This window comes from Balaenoptera musculus, chromosome 20 (genome assembly GCF_009873245.2).
Source record: "Balaenoptera musculus isolate JJ_BM4_2016_0621 chromosome 20, mBalMus1.pri.v3, whole genome shotgun sequence".
Lineage (NCBI taxonomy): Eukaryota > Metazoa > Chordata > Mammalia > Artiodactyla > Balaenopteridae > Balaenoptera > Balaenoptera musculus.
The window spans coordinates 10,989,530-11,010,658 of NC_045804.1; the positions used below are offsets into that span (position 1 = coordinate 10,989,530).

The 21,129-nt window shown below is 51.0% G+C and overlaps 1 protein-coding gene across 2 annotated transcripts; it reads left to right on the top strand.

Moving 5' to 3' along the window:
• SLC26A11 (solute carrier family 26 member 11) lies at positions 1 to 20,558 on the top strand. Of its 2 annotated transcripts, none has more exons than XM_036836040.1 (17): positions 1 to 84; positions 1,255 to 1,469; positions 2,032 to 2,224; positions 2,612 to 2,697; positions 4,657 to 4,736; positions 5,825 to 5,967; positions 10,099 to 10,274; positions 10,717 to 10,789; positions 13,084 to 13,134; positions 14,239 to 14,299; positions 16,371 to 16,426; positions 16,623 to 16,763; positions 17,380 to 17,507; positions 17,837 to 17,936; positions 18,388 to 18,521; positions 18,856 to 18,928; positions 19,723 to 20,558. In XM_036836040.1, the coding sequence occupies exons 2-17, from the start codon at positions 1,257 to 1,259 to the stop codon at positions 19,812 to 19,814; spliced, it is 1,800 nt and encodes a 599-aa protein (XP_036691935.1). In that variant the 5' UTR covers positions 1 to 84; positions 1,255 to 1,256; the 3' UTR covers positions 19,815 to 20,558. The 2 variants fall into 2 exon arrangements, with proteins under 2 accessions (XP_036691935.1, XP_036691936.1); XM_036836041.1 differs by lacking the exon at positions 1 to 84 and adding an exon at positions 650 to 713.
• Positions 20,559 to 21,129: the final 571 nt, after the last annotated feature.

Genomic DNA, 21,129 nt, shown 5'->3' on the forward strand with positions numbered 1-21,129 from the left:
GGCTCCGGCTCCCGCTCCCCCTACCTCTGCGGTTCTTGCAGACCCGCTGCGGAGCCGACGGGAGACCCCGAGCTGTGGTGTCCGGTGAGTGCGTGGCTGACGGCGGCGGGGCCCGGGGTCGAGTGCTCAAGTTGCCAGGGCACGGGCCGGGGTCGCTGGTGGGCGGCCGACGTGGGGGGGGCGGCAAGTGGTCCGAGGGTACGGGCGCGTCTCGCGGGGACCCCGCTCCCTACCCACCTCATCCCCACCCAGGTCCCCGCCATCGTCCGCCTTGCTGGGGCCGGCAGGCCACGGACCGGCAGACGGTGTGGGGTCCCCGCCCGTAGACCCCAGCGTCCGGGGCAAGCGGCTTCGGGGGTGGGGGGCCGGTTCTGTCCAGAGCAGCCCCACCGGGGCTGGGGGTGGTTTGGGACGGGCTCTGCGCGCCAGGAGCACCAGGACCCTAGAGGATGAGCACCAGGACCCTAGAGGATGCGCGCCGTGAATTACTGGGGGAGCCTCTGACGTTCTTTCAGAACCAACTAGAATACCTAAGGCTCCTCTAGGATATAGACGCCACAGGTGGGGGTTGGGGTGATGCGCGCAGCTTCAGGATGGGAGCCCTCCCACCACCGCAGCGCCGCAGTCTGCCGTAGTGGGTGGAGCCTGCTCTGCTGCGCACTTGGAAAACCTCAGGGCCTCCAGTCACCCCACCCACTCCTCGCCGGCTACGTGTGGGTATCTCCGTGGGCCTGCTTTTCTCTGCACTGCTCCCCGTTAAATTTCCTGGGGGGGGGACTAAAAAAAGGAAACAGATTCTCTTGGGAGGAGAAACCTTGAGTCTAATTAGTGATTAGTGTTTGAATTTCTCAGTGAGAAATCATTAGTGTTTGAATTTCTCAGTGAGAAATCATTAGTGATTAGTGTTTGAATTTCTCAGTGAGAAATCATTTATTTTTTCTGGCCAGAGTCGATGGAGGAAGAGACGGCACCTAGGGTCTGGGCAGGTGGGGTTCAGGGAGAGCAGTCGGTGGCGGGGGGCACTCCACCTTTGGTTGACGCCTTCTCTGCACAGGCTGTTGGCTTCCTGACTCAGATCAGCAAGGTGAGGGGAGATTTAACGCATCTAGCTCCACCCCCCTGGGTGAGAAGAGACCGATTGCGCATCTCCTGATGTCTCTGGACCTCACCCTCACTCTCACCCTATTGCTGGGTTTTCTGAAGCCCAGGCACTGACTGCTGGTCTGTGTCCCCCCCCACCCCGACTCTTCCTAGACATGTCATCTACTATGAAGCCGCCCAAGGGCTTTGCCCCGATGTCCTGCTGCTGGTCCACTGCGACCATGCAGAAGAGGCTGCCTTTCCTGGCCTGGCTGCCTGACTACACCTGGCACGCACTGAAGATGGACTTCATCGCTGGGATCTCAGTCGGGCTCACAGTCATTCCCCAGGCTCTGGCCTATGCCGAGGTGGCTGGACTCCCTCCCCAGGTGAGATGTGTGCCCTTGCTGCCTGCCACATCCCTTCGCCTTAGCCTGACCCCACTCCAGGCCTTAGTGCTCACCCAGGAGCAGAGTAGAAATGCATGCATAGTGTTCCCTCCAGACAAGGGGGCACCCTGGGCTCCAGTCCCATGGGGCCCAAGAAGCCTTAGTTTACAACCTGGAGCGTGTGACTACCTTTGGGCAGACGCGTGCTCCTGTAACCCCTCTTGTCATGCTTGTCACACACAGGCACCAAACTAGCTCTGGATTGCCTGATGGGGCCAGTGGGATGACTCACTCTGGCTTTAAGAATGCTTTCTCAGAATCACAGGCTCAGACATAAGGACACGAGGCCCCAGTTGGGTGTGGGTAGAAAAGAGGCCCCGTAGTCACTGTAGGTCCACAACCTTGGGTAACAGAGGGTGAGCAGTTCACCCCGCCTGTATGTGCTGCTGTGCCCAGAATACACAATGGACCACACAGATCCCTGTGCTTAACCAGCTACACCAGGGACCCTGTGCGGGTGCCGTGTGCCTCCTGGATGTTCATTGCTTTCTTTGCCCAACAGTACGGCCTCTACTCTGCCTTCATGGGGTGCTTCGTATATTTCTTTCTGGGTACCTCCCGAGATGTGACTCTGGGCCCCACGGCCATCATGTCCCTCCTGGTCTCCTTCTACACCTTCCACGAGCCTGCCTATGCTGTGCTGCTGGCCTTTCTGTCGGGCTGCATCCAATTAGGCATGGGGTTCCTGCGCTTGGGTAAGGCACTCAGACCTTCCTGTCATTGGGACGGGGGGTTGCAGTTCTGCTCTTCCTGGGGTACCGAGGCACCTCATTCTGGGGATGCCCTGCCTTCAGCGTTTCCTTCTTTGCCTTCCAAGGGCTATCCGTGTGTGTGTGTGTGTGTGTGTGTGTGTGTGTGTGTGAAGAGGGGTGGCTCTCAGCTTTCCTCTATTGTGCTCAGAGGCCAGGACACTTGGAGAAGTGCCCCGGGCCTCAGTCCCTAGTCTCTTTCCTGCTCTCCAAACCAGCCCAAACAGGGTATGCCACTAGTCTTTAGACCCAATCCCACCTATACCACCTCTCCCAGCCCACACTGACCCAGTGGGGCTGGGACCAGCCTGGTGTTCCCTCTTGGCTGTCCAGGGTTCCTGCTGGACTTCATCTCCTGTCCCGTCATTAAAGGTTTCACCTCGGCTGCCGCCATCATCATCGGATTTGGGCAGATTAAGGTAGGCACCCTAGTTGGCCCTGGGGCATCTGCTGGCTAGCAGGACCAAGGCCAGGTCCTGATATGTGTGGGTCAAACTCTTGCTCTTTGGGGGCTCAGAGCCTGTCGTGCTGGCATGAGTCTCCATTAATAAAATCATCCTTTGGGAGAGATATTGAGTGATGGCCAAGTTCTACAACAGGTAATTTGGGGGACCAGTAATGACAGCCCCCGCTCTTGCTGGAGTTTTCATGCCTGAGTGCTTGGTTCACCTCACAGAGTCCTGCCCCTACTACATATTGAACCATTGGGCCTTTACAAGTCACGAGTGTACTGCCAAAATTCCGACAAGCAAATTGCTCCCCAAGCTAATTTAGCTAGGTGATTTCACTTTTATGTCTTTCTTTTCCAAGTTTTTGTTTAATGTTTCTCAAATATCGTGCTTTTTTATGTTTCTGTTTAAACACCTATGAGAAATATTGGAATCAGTGATCATCGGTTATCTGAGGATATCATTTATTCTCCTTCCATTGGGTTCTGCATACCGGGAAGGCAGGCACTGTTTTACTTCCAACGTGGTCGCCCGGAGCTGTGCTTGGGTGTGCAGAATGAAACTGAGCTGAATTGTACAGATTCAGGGAGACACACATACACACACACACACACACACACACGCCTCTCCATGGTGTGGTTCCCACAGTCAGGCTCTGCTTCAGTGTGGCCCGTGACAGTCTTCGCGGATGGAGGCCGAATGAGAAAGTAAGAACATGAAGCCTAAGAGGGTACGTGTGAGAGAGAATAAAGTAGTTGACACGTCACTGGGTGCTGGGTTAAACTCTCCCTATGTTTAGTTCTCAGAAGTTCTCTGGGAGGTAGGCTTATTATTATCTCCACTTATAGAGGAGGAAACAGCCTAGAACAATGTGGGTAAATTCGAACTATAGATTATGTACACACATATGTCAGGGTAAGCTTGGCAAGTGCTGTTTCGTGGGATGCTCTGTCCTTTATTCTGGAAACATTATCTTTCATTTTTAGTGTCAAGAATGTTCTTTTTTCATAACACAGTGAGAGGGTAGCTTCTTTATGCATTCGTATTTGGCAACCCTAGGCCCCTGTCTTCAAAACCTTGACTAGGTCATGACAGTCATCTGAGAGCCTCTAGGCTGGGGTGGGGGTCCTCTTGACCTGCCCACGCAGGAGTCCCTGTCCAGGACAGAAGCCGCTGTCCATGTCTGCCCTTCCCCTTCGGGGGCTGTGTACGCGGTGGGTTTTGGGGTCCTTGGAGCCTGATTGCCTTGGGAGTCTGGGCCTCGACCTCCCCTTCTGAGCCCAACCAGATAAAGAACTAAAGTACAGAGTGGCGCCCCTTCTCCCAGCCGAGGACCCCCGACCTGGCGGGGTCCCCTCAGCGCTCCTCCCTGGAGGACCTCGGCGCCCCCTCGACCCCCGGCCGTGCAGGTCTGCCCACCTCATGGCGAGACTTTCCCTTCCGACAGGGGGCGGTCCCCGATGGGCGGGCCTCCGAGTGACGGACGCGGCCTCAGGCCAATGGCGGTGAGGTCTGCGCTGTGGAGGGCGGGCCGCTGAGTGATGGACGGGATCGCGAACAGATGGCAGCCGGGCCTGAGGGGGCGGGCCGGGCCCCAGACTAGGGAGCAGTTGAACCAGTCTCCTTGGTTTGAGGTCGCCCAGACTGATTTTCCTTAGGAAAGTAATTTGCAAAGACGTGGGACAACATGAACATTGTGAAATACCGTCAGTACCCCCACTTCCCCCAGGGAGGGGTAACTTTGATCTCCTGCCCTTGGGGACTTTGGGAATGGGCAGATAGGCCCGGGAGAGCCAGGAGATGTTTTCCCCCAGGAAGGGCCCTTGGGGGGGGGTTCCAGGTTTGGAACAGTATTGAGATGCTGCAAGGGATGAGTTTCAGGCCTTTATATCGCAGAAGGTTGTCTAATCAGAATCTCTTGTTTGACAGAACCTGCTGGGACTGCAGCACATCTCCAGGCAGTTTTTTCTGCAAGTGTATTACACTTTCCACAACATCGGAGAGACCAGGTACCGGCTGGCTGTGTTTCTCCCCCCGCCCCCATAAGTAAGCTCTTCCTTCTAGATCCCTCTCCCGGTTCCCTCCCCATTTCCACTCCCAGGTGACATTTATTCCAATTCTCTGGGATCTTGCTGCTCAAACAGGGGTCCCGCGAGCAGCACCATCGGCATCACCTGGGAGCTGGTTAGAAACACAGTCTGGCCGGCCCAGACCTGCTGAATCAGTCGGCTTAATAAGAGGCCCAGGTGGCACATTGAAGCTTGAGAAGCTCTGCTCTGGTCAGTCCAGTGTGCCAGTCAGCGTGGCCCCATGCAGGGCTTTCTCCTGTGGTCGAAGTGAGAAGAGACCATATGAAGGAAGGGCAGGTGGTCTCTCGGTCAAAGAGTTCATAGTTCAGTGAGCAAGAGAACCACAGGGCAAGGGAAGGCAGAGGCCAACAGACATGCAGGTGCCAGGGGACGGGCGGCAGGTGGAGAGAGTTCCTACCGCAAGCACATCACTCAAATGGAGGGGCTTCTCTCAGAGAGCAAGCAGGTTAAAGGGACAAATAGGAGATGCAGCTCGATGAGCCCAGCTGGAGGCCAGAGCACCTCACTGGCTGGAGGGGCAAGAGGAAGAAGTGACCTGGGGGGAGCTGTAGGGGGAGCTGCCTGGAGGGAGTGGGGGAGACCCTGTGACCATTCTCTCCTCCCCTTCTGATCTGCTGCTGACGTTTCCTGGCCCATAAGATGCACCTGGTGGGGGTCAGCCACATGGGGGGTAGTGGAGATGGAGATGGACCGGTCAGAGAGCATCATAGGCAGTCAGGAGTGAATCTCCCGGAACTGACGAGACGTGTAGCCCAGAGAGCTATGTGACTAAAAACGTGAGCTGGTAGCGTGCCTACGGCTACCACTGTGATCTGGGCTTCAGCTCCCAGGGCCTGTGTACCTACTAAGTTTCAAATAAAGTTTTGAAATGGAACAGGGACACAGGTTACTTAGGGAAAAACAAAAAGAGCATTCGAGAGAGAACGTTTTCCAGCAGAAGCAGCAACCAAAGGCCAGAAGGCCTGTGCTATCAGCAGGTTTGGCCGGTGACTGGTGTCTGTCTGCAGGGTGGGCGACGCAGTGCTGGGACTGGTCTGCATGGTGCTGCTGCTCGTGCTAAAGCTGATGCGGGACCACGTGCCTCCCGTCCATCCCGAGATGCCCACTGGCGTGCGGCTCAGCCATGGGTTGGTTTGGACTGCCACCACAGGTGAGGGGGCCTTCTGGCTGAGGGACCATTTCCAGATTTGTCCTGCACAACCTGGCCTCACATTGTAGTCACCCCAGGAACCCGAATTCCACCCGGAGAGATCTTTACGTCACTCGCTAAGTGGTTCTGATATGCATCCAGGGCTGAGAGCTCTGTTTAGCAGCAGGAGTTCTCAGCTAGGGATGATTTTGCTCCCCACCCCCCCGCCCCCGGGGGACATTTGGCAATGTTCAGAGACATTTTTGGTTGACACTACTGGGCAAGACTGTTTCTGGCTTCTGATGGGTGGAGGCCAGAGATTTTACTAAACATCCTGCAATGTACAGTCTCCCATGGCAAAAGAATGATCTGGCCCAAGATGTCAGCAGTGCTAAGGTTGAGAAACTCTGGCAGGTCTCTGGAGGAGAAAACAAGTTCCACTGAGACAAACTGATCCTGTTTTAATTGTGCAGCTGCAAAGGGTAAACATTTTGCTTCAGGCCTGGAATCAACAGGTTGAGTCGCAGTTAACCAGAGGATCTGTAAAGAAAGGCTGAAGTAAAAGGCAAGATGAGGAGAGTTAGTGGAACCGTTGGCTGGTTGAAGGGCCATCTCGGGGTGGGGATGGGGGTGGGGATGGACATCTCTCCACTGAGCTGCCAGTAGGTGACACAGAGAGAGAATGGCAGGTACAGCAAAGCAAGGAAGCATTGATATCTACTGGGCCTTTCCAGAGCTGAGGGGAATGGAAATCACCCCGTTTGGCCCTACTCCGCAGCCATGAAATCCAGCCAGTTGTGGGAGGGAGGAGGTGGCTAGATTTCAGCCCTTGAGTCACTTCCAGCTTCTCTGGCTGTCCCCAGTCCCAAGAGTCACTCACCAGACCCCATTCTGCAGCCCGGAGGCCATGGGTAAACGCTGAGCGCTTGGGAGGGTGGAAGAGCACTGGGTTTATGGTGAAACTACTGGTTTCAAGTCCTAGTTTAGCCACTTACCTGGCACTTGCATGAGTCACTTGTCAAAATTTTATGAGCTTTAGTACAGTCATCTGTAAAATAGTGAAAACAGGCTCTATTGCCTAAAACTTGACACTCGAAGTGTGGCCTCTGACCAGCAGCACAGGCATCCCCTGGGAGCTTGTTGGAAATGCAGGTTCTTAGGCCCACCCAGACCTCTGGCGCAGAATCTGCACGTTAACATGCTTGTCAGGTGACGTGTGGGCACACTGAGGTCTGAGAAATGCTGCTCCAAAACCCTGTAGGCTTCTCAGGGACTACTGTCTTCTTTCTCTCCAGAATATGTGGTGTGTCCTTAGGAAACTAGTTACTGAGCTCCCAACTATGTTTGTTAAAAAGTCATCGTTTCAGCTTGTATTTTAGCTGAGTGAGGACAGGTTAACCTATAGTAGTACCTTGTGTTTGTTTAGCAATTTGTAGAGAATTTGTTTAGCCCCAGAACACTCTTGTGGGGTAGGTGGAACAGTTGTCATTTCTCCCCTTTTGCAGATGAAAAAGTAGAGACTTGCAGAAATTGAATGAGCTGTAATCTGACATGCAGTGATGGATGGCTTATAAAGCATTTTACAAACATCACTTCTTTTGATTGTCATAGCAGCCTTGAGGATGGGATATTATTTTCCCTGTGTTGCCAGTGAGGAAAATGAGGCTCTGAAACGTAAAACAGACAAACCAAATAAGACTTCTCAAGGCCACATAGCTAGGAGCAGGCAGAGTGAGGACTTGCTCCCAGGTCACTTGCCGTTTTTCCTGATCAATTGATCGAGAAGTGTATCAATTTTATTTATCTCACAGAACCGACTTTTGATTGCATTGATCTTTCTGTTGCTTTTGTTTTCTCATTAGTAGATTTTGTTCTGATCTTTATTATTTCCTTGCATTGGCTGATTTTGAATTTACGTTTCTTTTTCAAATTCTTAAGGCAGAAGCTGAGGTCTTTGAGACCTTCCTTCTTTTCCAGTATAGTGATTAGGGTCATAAATTTCCCACTCAGCACTGCTTTAGCTGCATCCCACAATTTTGATAGGTTGTGTTTTCATTTTTGCTTAGTTCTAAGTACTTTCTAATTTCCATTTTGACTTCTCTTTTGAATTGTGGATTATTTACCCTTTGAACCAGGAGCCTTTTAGGAATTAGTTTCCAAATATTCGGGGATTTTTTAATTAGTATTTTGCTACTGATTTCTAACATAATTCCATTACGGTCAGAGAACAAACGTTGTACGTACATAACATATGTAGGATTATAATTTTCTCTGGAAGTGACCCCCTTTATCCTGGTAACATTCTTTGCTCTGAACTCTACTTTTATGTAGAGCTGCTCCAGCTTTCTTTTGGTTAGTATTAGCGTATGTTTTCCCATCCTTTTACTTTGAACCTATTTAACTTATTTGTGTCTTTATGTTTAAAGTGTGTTTTTTGTAGGAAGCATATAGACGGGTTTTGTTTTTTAATACAATCTGATGATCTCTGCCTTTTCATTGGGGGGTGGGGTAATGTTTACATTCCATGTGATGATTGATGTATCTAGCTTTAGATCTACCATATTGCTCTTTGTTTCCTATTGTCTCATTTCTTCTTTGTTCCCTTTTCCCTCTCTTTCTGCCGTCTTTTGGATTGAGTATTTTTTGCTGATTCCTTTTTTTGTTCCCTTTATTGACTTATTGGCTCTAACTGCTGTGTGTGTGTTTTGTTTTTGTTTTTGCTTGTTTGTTTTTGGTGGTTGCTTTAGGGTTTATCGTATATATCTGTATCTTAATACAGTATACATTCCAACTTCACGTTGATATAAGACCCTTATGATCAGATACATCCATTTCTCCTCTTCTAGCCTTTGTGCTATAGTTGTCATATATTTTTCTTCAACATGTGTTTTAAATCCCTCAGTCATTATTGTTTCCACTTTAAATATGTAGTTACTTCTAAAGATGTATAAGTAATGAGAACAAAGTCTGTTATATCTTCCCACATCATACATCTTTCTGGTGCTTTTCATTCCTTTGTGTAGATGCAGATTTCCATCTGTATCATTTTCCTTCTGCCTGGAGAACCTTCTATATTGTTTCCTGTAGTGCAGGCCTGTTGGTGATGAATTCTTTCAGCTTTTGTATGTCCAAAATAGTCAGTGTTTTACTTTCATTTTGGAGGGTAGCTTTTATGGATATAGAATTCTAGATAGTTTTTTTCCTCCTCCACACTTCAAAAATGCTGTTCTCCTGTCTTCTGGCCTGCTTTGTTTCCTACAAGAAGTCTGCTGTCATTCTTTCATTCCTCTAGATATGACCTTTTTCTCTGGCTGCTTTTAAGATATTCTCTTTATCATTGGCTTTAGGCAATTTGATTATGATGTGCCTTGTTGTAGTTTCTTTTTGTTTTTTTTCCATGTGTCTTGTCCTTGGAATTCACTGAGCTTCTTGGTTATGCAGGTTTGCAGTTTTTATCAAATTTGGAAAAATACTCAGCCATTATTTCTTCAAATCCTTGTGCTGTCTCCCCATGCCACTCCACGGTCTTTCTTTGTGGACTCTGACACATATTAGGTTACTTGAAATTGTTCCACAGCTACTGATGCTTAGTACAATTTTTCAATCTTTCTTTTCTTCTGTGTGTTTCATTTTGAGATTCTATTGCTACATCATCAGTTTCACTAGTCTTTTCCCTGTAATATCTAATCTGTCTTTAATCCATTCAGTGTATTTTTTGCCTCAGACGTTACGGTTTTCATTTCTAGAAGGTCAATTTGGGAGATATTTGGGTATATATACACAGACACTGTTGTTCCATATATTTTGTCCAGTTTTTAGTTGTTTTAGGCAGCAGAGTAAACCTGCTCTGTTTTTCCATCTTCAAAGTGGCATCACCTTGGGAGATCTGATCTCAAAGTCTTTCCAGCTCTGCCTTTGACCGTGCAGTCACTGGTGACCAGTAGATGATACGAGTGCTGGCCCTGTGTGTCACCACTCCTCTCTTTCCCCATTGTGCGTTTTTCATGGTGTCATGTTTTCATGCCTGCCATACAGTTGCTTGTATCCATGCTGATTCCCAGGCTGGGGAGGGGTCTTCCACCTCCTGAGGTGTATTTGCTCCAGTTACCCAGACGATCCGGGTTTCACTGACAGTCTCTCCCCCTGTCCTAGCTCGCAACGCCCTGGTGGTCTCCTTTGCTGCCCTGGTCGCATACTCCTTCCAGGTGACTGGATACCAGCCTTTTGTTCTAACTGGGAAGACACCCGAGGGGCTCCCTGATGCCCACATCCCTCCCTTCTCAGTGACCACTGCCAACGGGACGATCTCCTTCACCGAGATGGTACAGGTGGGTAGAGACAGGGAGCCAGGCCAGCTTGGCTGAGGCCGCAGCGGCCCCTGGGCCTGGGTCTATCTCGTAATGCATTTGCTTAGTGACGGGCAGCTCTGAACTCAGCTAGGACTGCTGTCCTCAGGAAGGGGCGTCTCTAGTGCAGGGACAGGTAGGAATGAATTCCAGATTAGGCACAACCTCAAAGGACACCACATTTATTTTTCTACCTTGAGCCCAGGGGTGTTCCTGCCATCGTGGACACTGGCAGAGCAGGAATTTGTTGTGTTCTGCTGTGTGTCGTGTTCCTTGCAGTGTGAGCTCACAGCCCTGCAGCTGAAGTATGTTTGCTTCTGTCAGACATAGACGAGTCAGTTCCTACCTTGTCAGGTCACTGACTGGTCAGACCTCTTCTGTCCTTCCCCGGAGGGTCACTCACCATCCCTGTCTCCTCTCTCAGGGCATGGGGGCCGGGCTGGCTGTGGTGCCCCTGATGGGTCTCCTGGAGAGCATCGCAGTGGCCAAATCCTTTGGTAAGATGCTCACCACCCACGCCCTCCCTGGCATCTCAACCCGGAGCCCAACCTGCCTTGCTTGCCTGCCCTTCTGCTTGCTTTTTATCTGCTTTGATTTTTAAAACTTTGAATTTTTATCCGAGTAATAAATGCTTTTTTAAAAAAAAAAAAAAAAACCTATAGTAAAAATAGATTGTCAATGAAAACTCTTCCTTTGGCTGGAAATGTTTGACAGTCTGCTCTCTGTGGACATAAAAGGTCCTGCATTTAGCCTTTGCCAGTTGAACTTTCTGTGCATGGTGTAAACACTCCTCCTGCCAGGTGATTGCAAGCTGAATGTGGAGTTTGAACATTCAAATCTTGTGGTAACATATGAAATAGCTACCATCCACTGTACAGATACAGCTAAATAACCTCATCAGTCATAATGAAAGGTAGTAAAAATAAATTAGAAACCGATACATTTTAAGTATTATCTTTGTTTTTAATATAATTTATTTAATTGACAGTTTTCATTTAATTGGTAATAATAGCTGTATTTGATACCTTGTTAGCAAAGTTCCTAAAAATTTGACAAGGTGCCCTTTCCGAGTGTCTGAGCACACCTGGCCTGTCCCCTCCCAACCCCTGGAGAGGCTGGGAAGCGTTAATCTACTTACATGTTTGCTGCTCAATACTGATTCCTTCCACCTGAGCTGAGGCTGCCAAACCTTTCATGTGTCCCTGCTTCTGTCTTAGGTCCCTGGACTTTTGTTCTGTGTTGTCCATGAGGATGATGTGTTTCTTCTGTTCTATAAGAGGGTTAAGTCCTTTGTTTGGATTTAATTTGACTCTAAAGGTTAAAATTCAGATATATGACATGTATGTTACTATGACTACCTAAATTGTGTTCACTGCCCAGCCCAGGTTGTGCCAGGATTATGTTTCCTTCTCTGAAGTTCCAGCATCTGGATCCTTAGACCACTCCCAGGAGACTATAAACCAGTGTTCATTCTAAAGGGTTTTCCTTTCTAAACGCCAGCAGTTGCTCAAGACCACGCTGCATTTCAGTTTGCGACCTGTTCAACTCACATCTTTCTTGTTCAGTTTCTATTTTTCTGTTCCTTTTTTTTTTTTTAATTTGGAGGGGCATATCTCAGAATCTGCATGTGACACATTTTACTCATCTTGTCTATTACTTAGAAAACTCTCCATTTTCTTTCTTTTTTTTAAAATTTATTTATTATTTTTGGCTGTGTCTTTGTTGCTGTGCGTGGGCTTTCTCTAGTTGCAGCGAGCGGGGGGCTACTCTTCGTTGCAGTGCGCGGGCTTCTCATTGCGGTGGCTTCTCTTGTTGTGGAGCACAGGCTGTAGAGCGCACAGGCTTCAGTAGATGCAGCACGTGGGCTCAGTAGTTGTGGCTCATGGGCTTAGATGCTCCGCAGCATGTGGAATCTTCCTGGACCAGGGCTTGAACCCGTGTCCCCTGCATTGACAGGCGGATTCTTAACCACTGCGCCACCAGGGAAGCCCTCCATTTTCTTTCGAAGTCAGCTGACTGCCTGTGCTCATTTGTAAAGCTTGTCATGCTTTTAAATCAAGGCTTAGTAAACCACAGCCTGCTGCCCATCACCTGCGAATGGCTTTTGCATTTTTAAATGTTTGAAAAAAAATCTAAAGAAGATTCGGATTTGATGACACATGAAAAGTATATGAAATTCGTATTTCAGTTCACAAGTAAGGTTTTATTGGAAGATGGTCTCTTGTTCACTTGTTTCATGTTGTATGGTTGCTTTGTGCTATAACGGGGAGCTGAGCAGTTGTGACAGAGGGTGTGACCCTCAAAACCTAAAATATTGACAGTCTGGCCCTTTACAGAAAGTTTACCTCTTAAGATTCATGCCGCTCCATAGTTTCTCCCTAAATCTTCCCACTTATGTCTCTGGGCCTCATCTGAGACTTTCTAGTCATCTTGACTTGCAACCAGAGAGCTTTTTAGTTTAAAACATCTTTCCCTTATTATAAAAGCAATACATGTCTGTTGCACAAGATATTGAAAGTTCAGAAATGGATAAAAAAAACCGAATCACTTGTAATGTCCTTCACTACCCCAATTAACTAACATTTTGCTGTATGTCTACTTTTTTTTTGTAAACACACGAAAACGTGTATACATTTGCATATATGTATATATTTTACCTGTGTTTATACCTTCTATTTACAATCATAGACAACGCTGTAGGGAGAAATTGGTGGCCTGTTTTATCATTTCATGGACAGTTTCCTGATGATATATATCTAGTGACAGTGTTTTTATTGTCTGTTCTCTTTAGCTTCTCAGAATAATTACCGTATTGACGCCAACCAGGAGCTGCTGGCCATCGGTAAGACTCCAGTGGCGGGTGGCTCTCAGGGTCTGGGTGGTGGAGGTGCTGACACTCAGGGTGCAGAGCTGGCCCGAGTGGGGCCCATTTTCCCATCTCAGGTGGTTCAGTTTAATCCCTAGGAGTAGGGTGCCAACATCTAGTGTCTGACTGAGGCTCACTGAGCACCTGCTGTGTACCAGACCCTGAGGGCTGTGGCCTGATCTGTGCCTGGGAACGCCTGGAATGTTCCACCTGGGCTGGGGGTGGGGGCTTCCAGGGCGAGGGTCAGGTTGCTGAGGAATGTGGCCAGGTAGGATCTCAGGTGAGCCTGCTGATTGTGTGGGATCTTGGCTGCCTGTGCCTCGCCCTGTGCCTCCCTCCAGGAGTGGCAGGCGGATGAGTAAGGACTCAGGTGGGCCCCAGGCTTCCTGACTGTGGAGCTGTGCATCCCAGGTGACACCTGAGCTGTCTCGAGAGCAGGCCTTGAACCTGTGACCAGTTGTGGGTTTTGCGGAGCCAAGGAGACCATGGTGGTCTTTGTGAAGGCCCCTGGGTGAGGTGGGTGCTGACGAGCTGATGGTGATGAACTTGAGCTAGTTACCTCCGTTGTGAGGTCCCAGCCAGGTTCCGGGCATGGGTGTGTCCAGTACAGGTTAATCAGAGGCACACAGGGAAGGCAGCTTACTGGCCATGACCTTCTGCCATTCATCTTGTGAAAGTGTGGGTTTGAAGGAACTCAGAGTAGGAGGGATGCCCGCAGGCGTACTGGGCACTTCAGGCCTGTCTGTGCACACTTGCCTTACTCAGCTGTCCTCCTTTCTGGGCAGGAGGGATTCCTCATTCTGTTATACATGGGAAAAGGCGTATTTCACTCACACAGGCAAGGCTGGGGTCAGAACTGCTTTATAGCTAGAATCAATCTCAGCGCACTTGGCAAAGATCATGGTTTGACTTTCCTAGAGGGAGAGAGAACCAGATATAGGATGCCCCACTGGGTAGTTCCTCTCACCTTCTGTCTTCCTGTTTCCTTTCTGGTTTTTATCTCCTTCCTCCCCCTCTCCTTTTTCTCTCTATTTTATGCTTCTAGTCCTGGATGAGCTTTTTCCTTCCGTTTCTCCACAGGCCTGACGAACATCCTGGGCTCCCTCTTCTCCTCCTACCCGGTCACAGGCAGCTTTGGCCGGTGAGTGACCACGTTCCCCCTTCTCTGTGTCTCCAGGGAGGTCCCCGCCCAGGACAGAGGGTCCTTGTCCAGCTTGAAGAACCAGGTTCCCCCTGCGGGGCCCTTGCCCACGTCCTGAGGTCGTTTTCACTTTTTTCCACGTTGGTCCTCTCTCCCTTGGTCAGCTGTGACGGTGTCTATGGGGAGACAGGAGGGGGCTCCCTCTGCTTCCCTCACCATCTTGGCAGGTTTTCTTTACCCCGATACACAGTGCTGCAGTTTAACATTAAAAAGATCCCCGTGCATGGAAATGCTCCCAGCATCTTGGTGCTGGAGTTAATTCCTGAAAGATAGTGGAGGTGGGAGGGACTGCGGCTCTGCCTGAGGAAGGGGCAGACTCTCGAGTGGGGTTGCTATATGGCCCCCCCGAAAGGCGGGAGGGCAGGGCGGGAGGGTGAAGGAGAAGAGGAGGTGTCAGTGCCCGGCCCTCAGGCCAAGTCCTGGAACCTGACCCGACCCCGAGCACTAAACCTTCCCAACACCCCAAACCACCACGTCAAGGGGGCACAGGGCACACCGTTCGACCTCCCGCACCTCAGCATCCTCGTCTGTAAAGCAGAATCAAGACGGGGCCTGTCTCGGAAAGTTATTCAGAGGATTTAAAGGAAATCACATAGAACGATGCTAGTGACTTGGTAGGTGCTGTAATAGCGTTTATGTAGTAAAACCTCTGTTTTTCAGTTTAACTTTTTATATGCTCTTGTTGGCATAACTAGTTTGCGAGCCTGTTCAGTCAAGCTCATATTTTGTGTCCCCTGGTATCTAGCACAATTCCTTGTATATAGTGGGTACAGGAAAAATTCTGTGAGTATTTTAACCAATTAATGAAATTTCTGCCTAACTCCATAGAGGTTAAAGGTGACTTTTTAGAAGGCTTTCATGGAAATGTACAGACAACATTTATTTCTGGAGGAATACGGGTGGGCACAGGTCACGGTTGGGGTATGGGATGCGTGGGGGAGGCAGAGTCCTGTACTGTCGTGGGAATCAAGTCGTGGTTCTCTTGTCATCTTGGTGGCGGCAAAGGGAAATGTGGCCTGAGGACCAGTTCTTCGGCAGAGAAAGCTCGTGGCGTTTGGGTCTGAATATAGTTTTTCAAATAGACAACGTGAAAAAGAAGCAACATTAACCTCTAATTCCACTGTTAGAATTATGGTGTTTCTCCTTTTATGTTTTTTATTGTTTATACGTACATACATATACACGTATGTGTACGTGTATCTACCTATGACTTATACATGTACATATATTCCCCCCCCCACTGGACAGGTGATCGTCAGCATTTTTCCATATCAGTAAAAATAAGCGTCTGCATCCTCGTTTCTCGTGGTAGCGGGGGATTCCATTGTAAGGGGGTGTATTATTTTGCCAGAGCTGTCTTAAAATACCACAGGCTGGACGGCTTAAACGAACATTTACTTTTCACAGTTTTGGGGGTTGGACATCCAAGATCAAGGTGCCGGCAGGGTTGGTTCTCCTGTGACCTCTCTCCTGGGCTTGCAGATGGCCGCCTTCTCCGTGTCCTCAAGTGGCCTTTCCTCTGTGTCTGTGCATCCTGGCTTCTGTGTGTCCCATTTTCCTCTTCGAATAAGGACACTGGAGTAGGGCCCACCCTAAACGCCTCATATTAACTTAAACACCACTTTGAAGGTTCTTTCTCCAAATACAGTCACTTCCTGAGGTGCTCAGGGTTAGGGCTTCAACATTTGAATTGCGGGGGAGGGTGGGATGCAGTTCAGCCCGTAACAGAGTTTTAATTTATGGCTCCCCTGTTGGACATTTGGATTTACAACCAGGTCTCTCTCAGACGTACCGATCCATTATTTTGGGTTAATTGAGAAGGCCCAAGAGTCCCCCTGGAGAGAGGACCCAGCGTGCCAGTGTCTAAGCCTCTCCACTAGGTGGCGACGTTGGTGGGTCCTCCTATTCCCTCCGGATCCTGCATCCCAGGAGACCAGCCACAGCATGTGGGCCCTCGCCTCCCCTGCTCTCCCGGCCCGACAGCCACTAATGGGTCTCTGTTGCCTTCCAGGACGGCTGTGAATGCCCAGTCAGGGGTGTGCAGCCCAGCAGGGGGCCTGATGACGGGTGAGCACCCCTTTCACAGACACTGTGTTCCCCCTGTGTCCGCCGCAGTGAGATAGGAGGAAAGGAGCGGAGGGAGCCCAGGGTGTGGGTGCCGTTGGCTCTGGCGCCTGGCTGTGTGCCCCAGGGCAGGGACTCCTTGCTGGGTGGGAGTCGAGGCAGCAGGGCCATGAGGTCACAGCACCCCACGCCCCTGCAGGAGCCCTGGTGCTGCTGTCACTCGACTACCTGACCTCACTCTTCTACTACATCCCGAAGTCTGCCCTGGCTGCTGTGATTATCATGGCCGTGGTCCCCCTGTTCGACACCAAGATCGTGGGGACGCTCTGGCGAGTGAAGAGTATGTATGTCCTGTCCGTCGGCACCAAGGTTATTGATGGTCCTCCCTCTGCCATTGGCCGCTGCCCAGGCTGGCCCAGCTGGGGGAGAGACGGGGGCTTTGGGGTGACCAGCAGGGCCCATGTCATAGCCTCCCTTTCTCCACAGGTCATAGCGGCTCAAGGTTCCCCGGAACCTGCAATTCCTTTACTGTAACAAGTTTTTGTTCTCTTTGTTTTTCCAAGTGGTTAAGGGATTTATGTGGCTTCTGCATCTAAGAGAAGTCTTGGTGCCTCCCTGGTCCTCATATCCCTTTTTCCTTGGTCCCCTGAGAAGTGCCCACTGGGACCTCTTCCCAGGGGCAGGGGACCAGGCCGACCAGGCAGGTCTTAAGGGCCCCTCGCCCAGGTAGGGAGGGATTTCTTGCCTCTGACACATCCTTGAGCTGGCATGGCCTGTCAGAGCATCGGTCCCCAGGTCTCTGGATGGGGGTCCCTCAGGAGCTGTTTAGGGTCCACGACACCTTCACTCATTATGAGAAAAGCCACGCACGAGGTGTCTCTTGTCAGGGGGCTCGGGTAGCTGGGAGCCGAGCTCGCTGAGGATAGGCCATTCCTCAGCTGGACCCCCTCTCCCAGGGCTGGACTTGCTGCCCCTCTGTGTGACGTTCCTGCTCTGCTTCTGGGAGGTCCAGTATGGCATCCTGGCAGGGACCCTGGTGTCCATGCTGATTCTCCTGCACTCCGTGGCCAGACCCAAGATACAGGTAGCCCATCTGGTCTCCCTGAGGGGGACCTGCTGGCCTCAGGGGGCCGGTGGGGTGAAGCATGCCATGGGCAGACCCTTTGACCCTGCTGACTTGCATTTTGAGCTCTTGATGTGATTGTGGCCCGAGGCACTGCCAAGTGACCATTCACCTAGCGGATGGTTTGACCTTCTGGTCATAACCCCACAGTGCTGTCCTGCTGCGCGTGGGGCTGTGGCGTGGGTGGGGGTCCCGCCAGCTCTGCACCCTCCCGTCCACCCTAGGCCTGGAAGAGCTGCCCTGTTGAACTTGCCTCCAGGGCTCACTGGCTTCCCCCACACTGTCCCCAGGTGTCAGAGGGCCCGATGCTGGTCCTGCAGCCGGCGAGCGGCCTGCACTTCCCTGCGATCGAAACCCTCCGGGAGGCGTTACTGAGCCGGGCTCTGGAAAGTACGTGGCCAGATGGGCTGCGGTCACCCCCAGCTCCCCGCCACCCTCTCAGCAGGGGTTCCTGCTGGACCCCAAGACCCTGCTCTCAGCTCTCAGGAAGGAGCTCGCCCGTCCTTGGGTCCAGGGGGTCTCGGGCATCTCAGAGTGGCGTCCAGTGGACACCTGCCCACCGCGTTTGCATGCAGCAAGGGTGGCAGTTCCCCAACATGTGTCCCTGAGGGCCCACTCCTTCCAGGAGTTGGTATTTAGGGGAGAAAGGGGTCTGTTTGCCTGCCCTATGAAGGAAATGGTTGTTGCTGTCTCCAAACAGCTAATGTTTTGGGTTCTTGTCCTTTCGCCTTTCCGTCCCCACTGGGGAGGAGCTCCTGATGGCCTTGTTTGGCCCCATGCCCCTGGCCAGAGCCTTTTCTGGCAGCCTCTGCCTGGTGTGACCACTCCCCTGTACCCCCAGCATCCCCGCCACGCTCTGCAGCCCTGGACTGCGCCCACATCTGCAACATTGACTACACGGTGGTGCTGGGGCTCGGGGAGCTCCTGGAGGACTTCCACAAGCGGGGCGCCACCCTCGCCCTCATTGGCCTGCAGGTGGGTGTCGGCATCTGCTCTCAAAGTAGCCTGTGAGGTCTGTGTTGTCACCGTCCCCATGTCGAGGTGAGGATGCCAAGGCCCAGAGAAGCTGAGTGACTTGCCCAATGTCACACAGTGAGGAAGGCGGCTGGGCTCCTTTTTCGCGGCATCTGGCTGCAGAGCTCTGCTTGTGTCCGTTACATCAAGTGTTGTGTTTGCAGAGCACTCATCTCCATGTCCTTCAGAAAGTATTCACTTAAGAAGTGTTCCTCTTACAGAGATGTGGGTTAGCCTGTGACGTGGCTTGCTAGGGCAAGAGCATTCCCACCTTTAATCACCGTTTGTCCCACAGGTCCCCGTTCTCCGTGTCCTGCTGTCAGCTGACCTGAAGGGCGTCCTGTACTTCTGCACCCTGGAAGAAGCAGGTGGGTGTGGCCAGTCATCAGAGTGAGAGCCGTGTCAGCCTGGCTGCCCACACCCCACAGGGTCAGGACGGCAGGACAGAAACCCTGGGAGGTGGGAGGGTCGGTGCTTGAGTCCAAGAGTGGGGAGCACTCGGACGAGGGTGAGGCAGTGGACAGGTAGGTGGTCAGGGGGCCTTCTGCTCTGGGGTTTTATTTTTTAGGACTGTATGTGCGTTTTTAATTGAGGCACAGTTTACATACAGTGAAACGCACAGATCCTAAACGTGAGTTTGAGTCCTGACACATGGATGCAGTGGGCGTCCAGTCAGGATGTAGCTTGTCTCCATCGTTCCAGAAAGTTCCCTCTTTCTCCCTTCCAGTGACCCCCACTAGGGGTAAGCACTGCTCTGATTTCTTCCACCATCGGTCAGTGTAGCCTGTTCCAGAACTTCATGTAGTAGGATCAAGAGGATTCTTTTTGTGTTTGGCTTCCTTGGCTCAACTTGATGTCTGTGCAGTTCATCCCTGTCGCTGCTAAAGCAGCCAGACGCTGATCCGCAAGAACTGGATAAGCAGATTGGGCCCAGCCGCACCATGGAACCCGCCCAGCAGTGAGGAGGGTTATCGTGGCATGGAGAGTGGTGAGGTGCTGGTGGAGACTTAGGTGAAACCAGCCCAGGGCTGGAGACATTGACCCAGGGACCTTAACTCCCCAGGCTTGAGGCCCCCAAAAGGCCAGCCTTTAATCCCATTCTGTGAACTGACCTATCCTCACTTCGCTTTTTTAGTGTTTGGAAACCTTGTGTTTTCTGCAGAGAAATACTTGAAGCAAGAACCAGGGACCCAGCCCTACAATGGCAGCGAAGACTCTGTTCCGGAACACAAGATCGCCCTGCTGAAGGCCTGATTGGGCTACCGATGGGCGCCCGACATCAGAGGGTCTCACGGAAGGTTCTGGTCACTGTGATGCCGGATGCCGCCTTGCAGCTGGATCTGAGAAACCTGAGTAGGTGTCCCAGAGGAGGGGGAGGGCAACTGCGTGGGGGTCCACAGGTGGGACTCATCCCTTCCTCTGAGATGATTGAAAAAGTACCTCCCTGCTCTTCCTGGTATGCGAACTCTTTTTTTAAAGAGTGGTTTGGAGAACACTTTCTAGAATGGCAGACCACTTGAGAAAGGAAAGGGCAGGGATTTCAACCTGGTCTAGGAGAGGAGACTTCTCGCCCCAGCTGCTTCCTGGATTTCAGGGGAAATGGGGAGGGTGGGCATCTCTCAGGTGGGTTCCCTTCTTGATGGCGGCGGCTGAGCTGTTGTTGAGAGGAAAACCAAGGTTTGCCAAATGACTTCAAGTGTCTATTAAAAATATCTTCGTTGTGTTTTCTAAATTAAAATAAGTAATAGCTTTGGTGTTTTTGTAAAAACCATAAATGCTTATTGTAAAAACTACAGGTAACCATCCCCCCCATCCACTTTGGTGATAGCTCCACACCTCCTCCCTCCAGTACACGTACATGTGTGTACGTTAGCATGTGGGTGTGTGTTTACAGTCATGTAAATGGGATCATTTCATCCATGGTGCTCTGTGACCCACATTTTCATGCGGTCATTGCTGTGAATTATTTGTTGTGATAATAAACAGAATACATGATTATCAATGGCTACGTGATATTTTATTCTATATGCGTCATAATTTACTTAGCAAGCTCTCCATACATGACTTTCATGTTTTAAATTTCACTTCCATCAATTTTTAGAGGTAAATCCTAGCTGAGGAAAGTTGTGCTCCTGGACTCTCTTTGAGAAAGAACTCACCGTGCAGATGGCCCTGGATGCGGTGCCATAGGGCCACCAGTGTTCTGCCCAGGCCACCCTGGCCAGTATCTGAGCAGAGCAAGGGTCCAGGCCTGCCCATAATACACGAGTCTTTTCAGATTCCTTGTCCTCCATCTTCTGGTGTTTCTCCTTCCAGGACCCTGACCAGCCAGCTAAAAGGTTCACCGCCAGCCCCAAGGCAGCCTTTCCTTACCTCAGGCAGTTTCTCTTTTTCCACAAGGCGAGTGTGTCCTGAAGCTCTGCCCGCTGGGCCACACCTGGTCAGAGCTGTGATGGGAGTTGTCCCTTTTTGGCCTGTGCCCACATTCTGAGCCCACCCATTCTGGAACCCAGAGATCGTCCAATTCACAGTGTAGCCAATTGATAACACTCAGGTGGGACCAATTTCA